This window comes from Mesoplodon mirus, assembly GCF_964341445.2.
Source record: "Mesoplodon mirus genome assembly, chromosome: 16".
In the NCBI taxonomy this organism is placed as follows: Eukaryota; Metazoa; Chordata; class Mammalia; order Artiodactyla; family Ziphiidae; genus Mesoplodon; species Mesoplodon mirus.
The window spans coordinates 35,024,628-35,036,925 of NC_138992.1; the positions used below are offsets into that span (position 1 = coordinate 35,024,628).

A 12,298-nucleotide genomic window follows, 5' to 3' on the forward strand; every position below is an offset into this window, starting at 1 on the left:
TAACTGATCATATTTTAAGCTGATGTATACATTTTACACTATATATTTTGCCACGAAAAAATAAAAACTTATACTCCTTGTTCTTTCTTTAAAGTTGAATGACTTGAACCTTTTATATTTCTCTAAAATAAAATATTCTGTCTAATTACTTAAAGTTGATTTTTACCTGTGAATGATTTTCAGAGCTGACATTTCCCCCTCAGTTGCTCAGGGACTCTCAAGAAAAAAGAAAAGCTTTTCCCCCCTGGTCAAATGAAAAGGCAGATTTTTTTCCCCTTAAAATTGATGTAATTTTCATTGTCTTATATTATGAATATTAAGCTTTATATAGTCTAGATTCTTTTTTTTAAATTACATCAAAAGTGAAATTGCATATTTTAAAAAAATTTGAGAGGCACACATAGCTACAGGGCATTCCAACAGTGCATTCATTTTTAGGCAAACAACCCCTTTGAAGCCAACATATTTGTTTGCAACCAAGTAGCTATATATAAAACAATCATCTAAGAGATGGACATAAGGTTAACTTGCAAATGGTTGGTGTCACAGAGGGAGCCATTTGTATTTAAAGGTGATAATCAGGAATTAAATTGAGCACAAGAAAAGATGTCAGATTATGAAAAAAAATGGGTTTGGGAGATTGTATTAAGAAAAAGATTTTAACTAGACTTATCGTGGTGATAATTTCACAATATATACAAATAGTGAATCATTATGTTATACAGCTGAAACTAACATAATGTTATAAGTCAATTATACCGCAATAAGAAAAGAAAAGAAAAAGAAATGAGTTGTATTAAGAAAAAGATGAAGGAAAAACCTGCTTGTGGACATACAAGGTAAAGGCCAGAAAAATCTGGTAGACTAAGAATTTCTGTACAAATAGAAAATTTGAGCTAGCTCATCATATAACAAGATAGGGTTTTTTTGCATAAACCAAAGAGAAAAGATGTCTTACTCTTATCTTCAATGCCATCTTCATGTTTTCTTCTACTGTCTTTTTCATTTTCATCTTCTGAGTTTTCTACTTCCTGAATAACCATCCTTTTCCCTTTGGTTTGAGTCTCAGATGCAGGTTCAGAATTTTTCAGATCTCTTTCAACCTCTAACAAGGTTTTCTGAAACATAATCGCCACATTAAAGAAAAATTTTTCCTTTAGTAAAAAATATAATCATTCTTGCAGGTAAGAATATGAAGATTTAAAAAGTGAATAAAGATAACTAAGATAAAGCTTCTTATGGTGGTCTTTATTTTTCCTTTCAAACAACTTGACTGCTTTGTCTGATTAGAACTATACATGTCCACTGTAAAAAACTTAAAGCATAACAAGTATAAAAGAAGAAAAAAATCATCTGAAATCCTGCCACTCAGATAAACTATTGATATTCTGACGATCATCTTCCTAGATGTACTTGTATGCATATACACACACAGAGATGTCCAGTTTTATACAAATTAAACCATACTATACATGTTTTTTAAGAGTCATGTTGAAAGTTCTTTAATATTTTATGCCAACTAGAAATTTTAAAAAATATATCAAACCATTTTGCTTCATTCCTCATGTTTAACACCTTACTGAGGCATAATTGACATAAACTGCACATACTTAAGGAGCACGTTTTAATAGATTTTGATGTAATAATAAACATATCCATCATTCACAAAACGTTTCTTCCTATCTTTTTGTTATGCTTCCCTTTTGCTCATCCCTGCAACCACTGTTCTTTCTGTTACTATAGATTAGTTTGCATTTTCTAGTTTTTTATGTAAGTAGAATCATAATACACGTACTCTTTTTGTCTGGCTTCTTTCACTTAGCATAATTATTTTGAAATTTATCCATGTCATCTTAGGAACCTATTAGTTCATTCCCTTTTATTGTTCAGTATTATTCTATTATATGCTTATAAAACGATTTGTTTATCCATTCACCTATTGATGGACATTTTAGGCTGTTATCAGTTTTTGGCAATTACAAATGAAGCCAAAGATTCGTGCTTAAATCTTTGTATGGACATATGCTTGTATTTTTCTTGGTGAATACTCAGAGTGGTATGACTGGGTCATGAAGTAGGTATATGATTGTTTTGTTTAACTTTTTACCTGTATTCCAAAGCAGTGGGATCATTTTATATTCCCCAAAGTTTCAGTTCTCCCACATGCCCACCAACACTTGGTATGGTCAGTCATTTTCATTTTAGCTGTCTAACAGGTTTATAGTGGTATCTCTTGTGGTTTTATGTTTCTCTAGTGACTAATGACATTGAGCATCTCTTCATGTGCTTATTTTCCATTCACATAACTTTTGGTGACGTGTCTGATCAAATACCTTATTTTTCATCAACCTGTGTTTTCTTATTATTGAGTTTTTAGAGTGCTGTATATATTCAGGATACAAGCCCTTTGTTGGATACATGATTTGCAAATATTTTCCCCCAGTCTATGGCTTGTCTTTTTATTCTTCTGATAGAATAAATAAAAACTTTTTAATTTTGATGAAGCCCAATTATCAACTTTTTATAGATTATGCCTCTGTGTCATACCTAAGGAATATTTGTCTCATCCAAGGTCATGAAGATTTTCTCGTTTTCTTCTAGAACTTTCATACTTCAAGTTTTATATTAAGGTATATGATCCACTTTGAGTTAATCTTTACATATGGTTAAGGTAAAAATGCATTTGGTTAAGGCCCAGTTAATATGTAAACATGAACTTATGTTGGATAGTAAAATTAAAGGTGGTCTTCCTTGTTTCAATTTTTTTCTTTTAAATATTAAAATGCTAACTTTTTAAAGAACATACCATTATAAAAAGGAAATACTATGGGGTCAAGATGTGTTCCTAAGCTGCACCCTAAACCTAATCCACTGAAATGCTGACTTGATAAATGCAGCTGATACAGTAGGGACATCAGCTGCCTCTCAGAGAGAGTTAGATAACCTGAAAGGTATGTGGAAACAGTGACAACTTATTGGTGGAAGACAGTTCTCCATGGGTTTCCCATATTTCTGAATATATTGTAAGCAGAGTAACTAAACCACCTTTGTTCTAGACTTTTTTTTTTCTTTGATTTATAACAACAGTAATTTATTTCTCAGTTCTGAAGGCTGGGAAGTCCAAGTTTAAGGTGCTAGCAGATTTGGTTTCTGGTGAGGGCCTGCTTTCTGGTTCACAGAGAGCTGCCTTCCTGCTGTGTCTGCACTTGGTGAAAGGGACTAGATTATCTTTTTAAGGATGTTTGTACTGAGAACAGCCCTGGGAAATAGAGAATGTCCTATCTGGGCATTCTGATGCCCACATGGAACTTGGGGGCCAGGGTAACAGACATGAGCTTCAATCTCATCGACTTGCCATGCCATGAGTAGCAAAGTCTTTTGTGCCTGACCCAGGAGTCTTGTATATTCTTCTAGGCCACCTTGCTAATTTTCATGTAGGGTAACTCTCAAGCCCTTCACAGCTCTTGACACTTACCTCTACTTTTTAGGCTTGAATACAGATCCCCTAAGTGCATATCTGAGTCAGTTTACTGTTAGGGATGCTATGCTTACCACGCAAATTAAGAAGTAAACACTCTTATGGCCATCAAGCTCATGCTTAACCCTACCTAGGAAAGTTCTACACTATTTGCATAATAAATTGAACTTGGCTCAAAGAAAAGAATTGCCTACAAAGCTTCAGGAAAGAAAATTATTTGTCCTTCAGGAATAGGTTTATGATTTTGGACAATTTAAGAGCCTGCTTTCTTCCACTTCAAATACATGTTAACATTGGGAATGTCTGAGATGTACATCTTTTTAAAAAAAAATCTTTATTGGAGTATAATTGCTTTACAATGGTGTGTTAGTTGCTGCTTTAAAACAAAGTGAATCAGCTATACATATAAATATATCCACATACCTCTTCCCTCTTGCGAATCCCTCCCACCCTCCCTATCCCACTTCTCTAGGTGGTCACAAAGCACTGAGCTGATCTGCCTGTGCTATGCAGCTGCTTCCCACAAGCGGTTTTACATTTGGTAGTGTGTATATGTCCATGCCACTCTCTCACTTTGTCCCAGCTTACCCTTCCCGTGTCCTCAAGTCCATTCTCCAGTAGGTCTGGGTCTTTATTCCCGTCCTGCCACGAGGTTCTTCATGACTTTTTTTTTTTTTAGATTCCATATATGTGTTAGCATACGGTATTTGTTTTTCTCTTTCTGATTTACTTCACTCTGTATGACAGACTCAAGGTGCATCCACCTCACTACAAATAACTCAATTTCGTTTCTTTTTATGGCTGGGTAATATTCCATTGTATATATGTGCCACATCTTCTTTATCCATTCATCTGTCAATGGACACTTAGGTTGCTTCCATGTCCTAGCTATTGTAAATAGAGCTGCAATGAACATTGTGGTGCATGACTGTTTTTTGAATTATGGTTTTCTCAGGATATATGCCCAGTAGTGGGATTGCTGGGTTGTATGGTAGTTCTATTTTTAGTTTTTTAAGGAACCTCCTTACTGTTCTCCATAGTGGCTGTATCAGTTTCCATTCCCACCAACAGTGCAAGAGGGTTCCCTTTTCTCCACAGCCACTCCAGTATTTGTTGTTTGTAGAGTTTTTGATGAAGCCCATTCTAACTGGTGTGAGGTGATACCTCACTGTAGTTTTGATTTCCATTTCTCTAATAATTAGTGATGTTGAGCAGCTTCTCATGTGCTTCTTGGCCATCTGTATGTCTTCTTAGGAGAAATGTCTATTTAGGTCTTCTGCCCATTTTTGGATTGGGTTGTACGTTTTTTTGATATTGAGCTGCATGAGCTGCTTGTAAATTTTGGAGATTAATCCTTTGTCAGTTGCTTCTTTTGCAAATATTTTCTCCCATTCTGAGAGCTGTCTTTTCGTCCTGTTTATGTTTTCCTTTGCTGTGCAAAAGCTTTTAAGTTTCATTAGGTCCCATTTGTTTATTTTTGTTTTTATTTCCATTTCTCTAGGAGATGGGTCAAAAAGGATCTTGCTGTGATTTATGTCATAGAGTGTTCTGCCTATGTTTTCCTCTAGGAGTTTTATAGTGTCTGGCCTTACATTTAGGTCTTTAATCCATTTTGAGTTTATTTTTGTGGTGTTAGGGAGTGTCCTAATTTCATCCTTTTACATGTAGCTGTCCCGTTTTCCCAGCACCACTTATTGAAGAGGCTGTCTTTTCTCCACTGTATATTCTTGCCTCCTTTATCAAAAATAAGGTGACCATATGTGCTTGGGTTTATCTCTGGGCTTTCCATCCTGTTCCATCGATCTATATTTCTGTTTTTGTGCCAGTACCATACTGTCTTGATTACTGTAGTGTTGTAGTATAGTCTGAAGTCAGGGAGCCTGATTCCTCCAGCTCCATTTTTCTTTCTCAAGATTGCTTTAGCTATACGGGATCTTTTGTGTTTCCATACAAATTGTGCAATCTTTTGTTCCAGTTCTGTGAAAAATGCCAGTGGTAGTGTATAGAGATTGCACTGAATCCATAGATTGCTTTGGGTAGTATAGTCATTTTCACAATGTTGATTCTTCCAATCCAACAACATGGTATAGCTCTCCACCTATTTGTATCATCTTTAATTTCATCAGTGTCTTATAGTTTTCTGCATACAGGTCTTTTGTCTTCTTAGGTAGGTTTATTCCTAGGTGTGTTATTCTTTTTGTTGCAATGGTAAGTGGGAGTGTTTCCATAATTTCACTTTCAAATTTTTCATCATTAGTGTAAAGGAATGCAAGAGATTTCTGTGCATTAATCTTATATCCTGCTACTTTACCATATTCATTGATTAGCTCTAGTAGTTTTCTGGTAGCTTCTTTAGGATTCTCTATGTATAGAATCATATCATCTGCAAATAGTGACAGCTTTACTTCTTTTCCGATATGGATTCCTTGTATTTCATTTTCTTCTCTGATTGCTGTGGCTAAAACTTCCAAAACTATGTTGAATAATAGTGGTGAGAGTGGGCATCCTTGTCTTGTTCCTGATCTTAGTGGAAATGGTTACAGTTTTTCACCATTGAGTACGATGTTGGCTGTGGGTTTGTCATATATGGCCTTTATTATGCTAAGTTCCATCTATGCCTACTTTCTGGAGGGTTTTTATCATAAATTGGTGTTGAATTTTGTTGAAAGCTTTTTCTACATCTATTGAGATGATCATATGGTTTTTATTCAATTTGTTAATATGGTGGATCACATTGATTAATTTGAATATATTGAAGGATCCTTGCATTCCTGAGATAAACCCCACTTGATCATGGTGTATGACACTTTTAATGTGCTGTTGGATTCTGTTTGCTAGTATTTTGTTGATCATTTTTGAATCTATGTTCATCAGTGATATTGGCCTGTAGTTTTCTTTGTGACATCTTTGTCTGGTTTTGGTATCAGGGTGATGGTGGCCTCATAGAATGAGTTTGGGAGTGTTCCTCCCTCTGCTGTATTTTGGAAGAGTTTGAGAAGGATAGGAGTTAGCTCTTCTATAAATATTTGATAGAATTTTCTTGTGAAGCCATGTGGTCCTGGGCTTTTGTTTGTTGGAAGATTTTTAATCACAGTTTCAATTTCAGTGCTTGTGATTGGTCTGTTTATATTTTCTATTTCTTCCTGTTTCAGTCTCAGAAGGTTGTGCTTTTCTAAGAATTTGTCCATTTCTTCCAGGTTGTCCATTTTATTGGCATACAGTTTCTTGAAGTAATCTCCCATGATCCTTTGTATTTCTGCAGCGTCAGTTGTTACTTCTTTTTCATTTCTAATTCTATTGAGTCCTTTGCCTTTTTTTCTTGATGAGTCTGCCTAATGGTTTATCAATTTTGTTTATCTTCTCAAAGAACCAGCTTTTAGTTTTATTGATCTTTGCTATTTTTTCCTTCATTTATTTCTGATTTATTTCTGATATGATCTTTATGATTTCTTTCCTTCTGCTATCTTTGGGGGTTTTTGGTTTTTCTTTCTCTAATTGCTTTAGGTGTAAAGTTAGGTTGTTCCTTTGAGATGTTTCTTGTTTCTTAAGGTAGTACTGTATTGTTATAAACTTCCCTCTTAGTACTGATTTTGCAGCATCCCATTGGTTTAGTGTCATTGTGTTTTCATCGTCATTTGTTTCTAGGTATTTTTTGATTTCCACTTTGATTTCTTCAGTGATCCCTTGGTTAAGAAGTGTATTGTTTAGGCTCTATGTGTTTGTATTTTTTACAGATCTTTTCCTGTAATTGATATCTAGTCTCATAGCGTTGTGGTCAGAAAAGTTACTTGATACGATTTCAATTTTCTTAAATTTACCAAGGCTTGATTTGTGACCCAAGATATGATCTATCCTGGAGAATGTTCCATGAGCACTTGACAAGAAAGTGTAATCTGTTGTTTTTGAATAGAATGTACTATAAATATCAATTAAGTCCATCTTGTTTAATTTATCATTTAAATAGTTTCTTTATTTTCATTTTGGACGATCTGTCCATTGGTGAAAGTGGGGTGTCAAAGTCCCCTACTATGATCTGTTACTGTCAATTTCCCCTTTTATGGCTGTTATCATTTGCCTTATGTATTGAGGTGCTCCTATGTTGGGTGTATAAATATTTACAATTGTTATATCTTCTTGGATTGAGCCTTTGATCATTATGTAGTGTCCTTCTTTGTCTCTGGTAATAGTCTTTATTTTAAATTATATTTTGTCTGATATGAGAATTGCTACTCCAGCTTTCTTTTGATTTCCATTTTCATGGAAGATGTTTTTCCATCTCCCTTCAGTCTGTATGCGTCCCTAGGTCTGAAGTGCATCTCCTGTAGACAGCATATGTACAGGTCTTGTTTTTGTATGCATTCAGCCTATGTCTTTTGGTTGGAGCTTTTAATCCGTTTACATTTAAGGTAATTATTGATATGTACATTCCTATTACCATTTTCTAAGTTTTTGTTGTTTGTTATTGTAGGTCTTTTCCTTCTCCTGTGTTTCCTGCCTAGAGAAGTTCCTTGAGCATTTGTAGTAAAGCTGGTTTGGTGGTGCTGTATTCTCTTAGGTCCTGCTTGTCTGTAAAGGTTTTAATTTCTCCGTCGAATCTGAATGAGATCCTTGCTGGGTAATCTTGGGTGTAGGTTTTTCCCTTTCATCACTTTAAATATGTCCTGCCACTCCCTTCTGGTTTGCACAGTTTCTGCTGAAAGATCAGCTGTTAACCTTATGGGGAGTCCCTTGTATGTTATTTGTTGTTTTTCCTTTGATGCTTTTAATATCTTTTCTCTGTATTTAATTTTTGATAGTTTGATTAATATGTGTCTTGGCATGTTTCTCCTTGGATTTATCCTGTATGGGACTCTCTGCACTTCCTGGAGTTGACTATTTCCTTTCCCATTTTAGGGAAGTTTTCAACTATAATCTCTTCAAATATTTTCTCAGACCCTTTCTTTTTCTCTTCCTCTTCAGAGACCCGTATAATTCGAATGTTGGTGCATTTAATGTTGTCCCAGAGGTCTCTGAGACTGTCCTCAATTCTTTCCATTCTTTTTTTCTTTATTCTGCTCTGCAGTAGTTATTTCCACTATTTTATTTTCCAGGTCACTTGTCTGTTCTTTTTCCTCAGTTATTCTGCTATTGATTCCTTCTAGAGAATTTTAATTTCATTGTGTTGTTCATCGTTTGCTCTTTAGTTCTTCTAGTTCCTTGTTAAACGTTTGTTGTGTTTTCTCCATTCTATTTCCAAGATTTTGGATCACGTTTACTGTCATCATTCTGAATTCTTTTTCAGGTAGACTGCCTATTTCCTCTTCATTTGTTTGGTCTGGTGGGTTTTTACCTTGCTCCTTCATCTGCTGTGTGTTTCTCTGTCTTCTCATTTTGCTTAACTTACTGTGTTTGGGGTCTTCAATTTGCAGGCTGCAGGTTCATAGTTTCCATTGTTTTTGGTTTCTACCCTCACTGGCTATGTTTGGCTCAGTGGGTTGTGTAGGCTTCCTGGTGGAGGGGACTGGTTCCTGTGTTTTGGTGGATGAGGCTGGCTCTTGTCTTTCTGGTGGGCAGGTCTGCATCTGGTGATGTGTTTTGGAGTGTCTGTGATCCGATTATGATTTTAGGCAGCCTTTCTGCTAATGGGTGGGGTTGTGTTCCTGCCTTGCTAGTTGTTTGGCATAGGGTGTACTGCACTGTTGCTTGCTGGTCGTTGAGTGGAGCTGGGTCTTGGCGTTGAGATGGAGATCTCTGGGAGATTTTCGCTGTTTGATATTACATGGAGCTGGGAGGTCTGTGGTGGACCAATGTCCTGAATTCAGCTCTCGCACCTCAGAGGCACAGGACTGACTCCCGGCCGGATCACCAAGACCCTGTCATCCACACGGCTCAGAATAAAAAGGGAGTAAAAAAGAAGGGAAGAAAAAATAAAATAAAATAAAATAAAGTTATTAAAATAAAGATTTTTTTTTTTTTTTTTTTTTTTTTTGGCTGTACGCGGGCCTCTGCACTATTGTGGCCTCTCCCGTTGTGGAGCACAGGCTCCAGACGCGCAGGCTCAGCGGCCATGGCTCACGGGCCTAGCCGCTCCGTGGCATGTGGGATCTTCCCAGACCAGGGCATGAACCCGTGTCCCGTGCACCGGCAGGCGGACTCTCAACCACTGCGCCACCAGGGAAGCCCAATAAAGAATAATTTTTAAAAATAAAAACAAAATTTAAAAATAATAAAAAAAAAGAAAGAAGAGAGCAATCAAACCAAAAAAACAATTCCACCAATCATAACAGGTGCTAAAAACTATACTAAAAAAAAAAAACAAAAACGGACAGACATAACACTAGGACAAATGGTAAAAGCAAAGCTATACAGACAAAATCACAGAAGCATACACATACACACTCACAAAAAGAGAAAAAGGAAAAAAATATATATATATATCATTGCTTCCAAAGTCCACCTCCTCAATTTGGGATGATTCGTTGTCTATTCAGGTATTCCAGAGATGCAAGGTACATCAAATTGATTGTGGAGATTTAATCCACTGCTCCTGAGGCTGCTGGGTGAGATTTTCTTTTCTCTTCTTTTTTCGTACAGCTCCTGGGGTTCAGCTTCGGATTTGGCCCTGCCTGTGTATGTCGCCTGAGGGCATCTGTTCCTGCTCAGACAGGATGGGGTTAAAGGAGCATCTGATTAGGGGGCTCTGGCTCACTAAGGCTGGGGGCGGGCCAGGTACAGAATGTGGGGAGAGCCTGCGGTGGCAGAGGCCGGCGTGATGTTCCAACAGTCTGAGGCATGGTGTGTGTTCTCCCAGGGAAGTTGTCCCTGGATCACGGGACCCTGGCAGTGGCGGGCTGCACAGGCTCCTGGGAGGGGAAGTGTGGATAGTGACCTGTGCTTGCACACAGGCTTCTTGGTGGCTGCAGTGGCAGCCTTAGCGTCTCATGCCCGTCTCTGCAGTCCACGCTGATAGCCGCGGCTCATGCCCGTCTCTGGAGCTTGTTTCGGTGGTGCTCTGAACCCCCTCTCCTTGCGCACCACAGAACAACGAGGCAAGAAAAAGTCTCTTGCCTCTTCGGCAGTTCCAGACATTTCCCCCCGGACTCCCTCCCAGCCTGCTCTGGCGCACTAGCCCCCTTCAGGCTGTGTTCACACAGCCAACCCCAGTCCTCTCCCTGGGGTCTGACCTCCGAAGCCAGAGCCTCAGTTCCCAGCCCCCTCCCGCCCCAGCAGGTGAGCAGACAAGCCTCTCAGGCTGGTGAATGCTGGTCAGCACCGAACCTGTGTGGGAATCTCTGCTTTGCCCTCTGCACCCCTGTTGCTGTGCTCTCCTCCATGGCCCCGAAGCTTCCCCCCTCCGCCACCTGCAGTCTCTGCCCACGAAGGGGCTTCCTAGTGTGTGGAAAGCTTTTCTACTTCACAGCTCCCTCCTACTGGTGCAGGTCCCTTCCCTATTCTTTTGTCTCTGCTTTTTTTTTTCTCTTTTGCCCTACCCAGGTTATGTGGGGAGTTTCTTGCCTTTTGGGAGGTCTGGGTTCTTCTGCCAGCATTCAGTAGGTGTTCTGTAGGAGTTGTGCCACACGTAGATGTATTTCTGATATATTTGTGGGAAGGAAGGTGATCTCCGCGTCTTACTCTTCCGCCATCTTGAAGCTCCTCATACCTACTTCTTAAAGCTGTGTTCTAATCCTCAACATCATTTTTCCAGCAAGACTGTTATGATTTTAACATAAATACAGAAATAGAAAACTATAGAGTTAGGTGAGGTATCACTTTCTGTACTTACTTTGGCCAACTCATTATCAGGTTCAACAGCCAGTACTTTATTCAAATCTTTTATAGCTTCCTGGAGCTTGTTTTGATGTTTATACGTAGTGGCACGGCGCAGAAGAGCTGAAAATTTACCAAAATAAAAGACATACTTTAACATATGGCATTATTGTTATAACACACTTTTCAAGTGTAAGAATATATGTAGCATAGAACAGTTTAGAATGCAATTGTGCAAACTACACCAACTTCCAACGACCTGGCCCTCTGGGCGCTCCAGTCCCTACCAGCTCCTCCAAGGGCTGAGAGACTTGGTACCTCACCCCTCAGAGGCACGATATGCTTTGCTACAATACTGGGAAGGTCTTCACTAAACAGTAACATGTTCCTCCTTATAATCATCACTAGTATTATTTCCACTTTATGAAAATTTAGAAAACCCTTCCTTTAAATTTAGTACATTACTGACCAGCACCTGACTGAGAATCTGGGTTGTTAGTGAAATCTCTATAGCACAGGGAACTGAAGGAATCCTGGTGATTAAGTTAACTAGGTTCAGAAATTGAATACTTTAGCAATTTGTATCAAGGTTTTTTTTTTTTTTTGGTAGGTTACAATATCCAATTTGATCATTTTTTAATACTGAGATGAATGCCTTCCTAGTCCGATTGTTATTAATTATATAATGAGAGAATTTTGTGTAGTTAGACATGACTTTGAAAAGAATCAGTCTTGGTAATTCTGAAAAGTGAGATATTTATATCTGATTTAATCCACTATTTTATTTGTTTTAGATTTTTTTTGATGTGGACCATTTTTAAAGTCTTTATTGAATTTGTTACAATATTACTTCTGTTTTATGTTTTGGTTTTTTGGCCACAGGCATGTAGGATCTTACCTTCCCAACCAGGCATTGAACCCACACCCCCTGCATTGGAAGGTGAAGTCTTAACCACTGCACTGCCAGGGAAGTCCCAATATGCTATTTTAAAACATAAATTTCACTAGTTTGATTTTAGTCCTAGAATGAGCCATGAAAATCTAGAGGATAAATCATTTTATCATAAGTGTAAT

At 37.8% G+C, this 12,298-nt stretch overlaps 2 protein-coding genes across 4 annotated transcripts in view; one reads left to right on the top strand and one right to left on the bottom strand.

The window, feature by feature from the left end:
- Window positions 1-12,298, bottom strand: part of SPAG1 (sperm associated antigen 1) — a 92,318-nt gene that overhangs the window by 53,716 nt on the left and 26,304 nt on the right. Inside the window, exons 9-10 of the mRNA XM_082601834.1 lie at window positions 11,241-11,347; window positions 959-1,118 (exon numbers count right to left, since the gene is read on the bottom strand). Of these exons, the coding sequence (XP_082457960.1) occupies window positions 959-1,118; window positions 11,241-11,347 (267 nt within the window). The remainder of the gene's footprint in view (window positions 1-958; window positions 1,119-11,240; window positions 11,348-12,298) is intronic.
- Window positions 1-12,298, top strand: part of LOC309792289 (uncharacterized protein) — a gene marked incomplete at its 3' end in the record, with an annotated part of 65,898 nt that overhangs the window by 27,242 nt on the left and 26,358 nt on the right. Inside the window, exon 2 of one of the 3 annotated variants that reach the window (XM_082601836.1) lies at window positions 9,949-10,017. The exons of 1 other annotated variant lie outside the window; for it this stretch is intronic. Of the gene's footprint in view, window positions 1-9,948; window positions 10,018-12,112; window positions 12,165-12,298 lie in introns of those variants that run through there. One more of the 3 variants, XM_082601838.1, reaches the window with a different exon arrangement.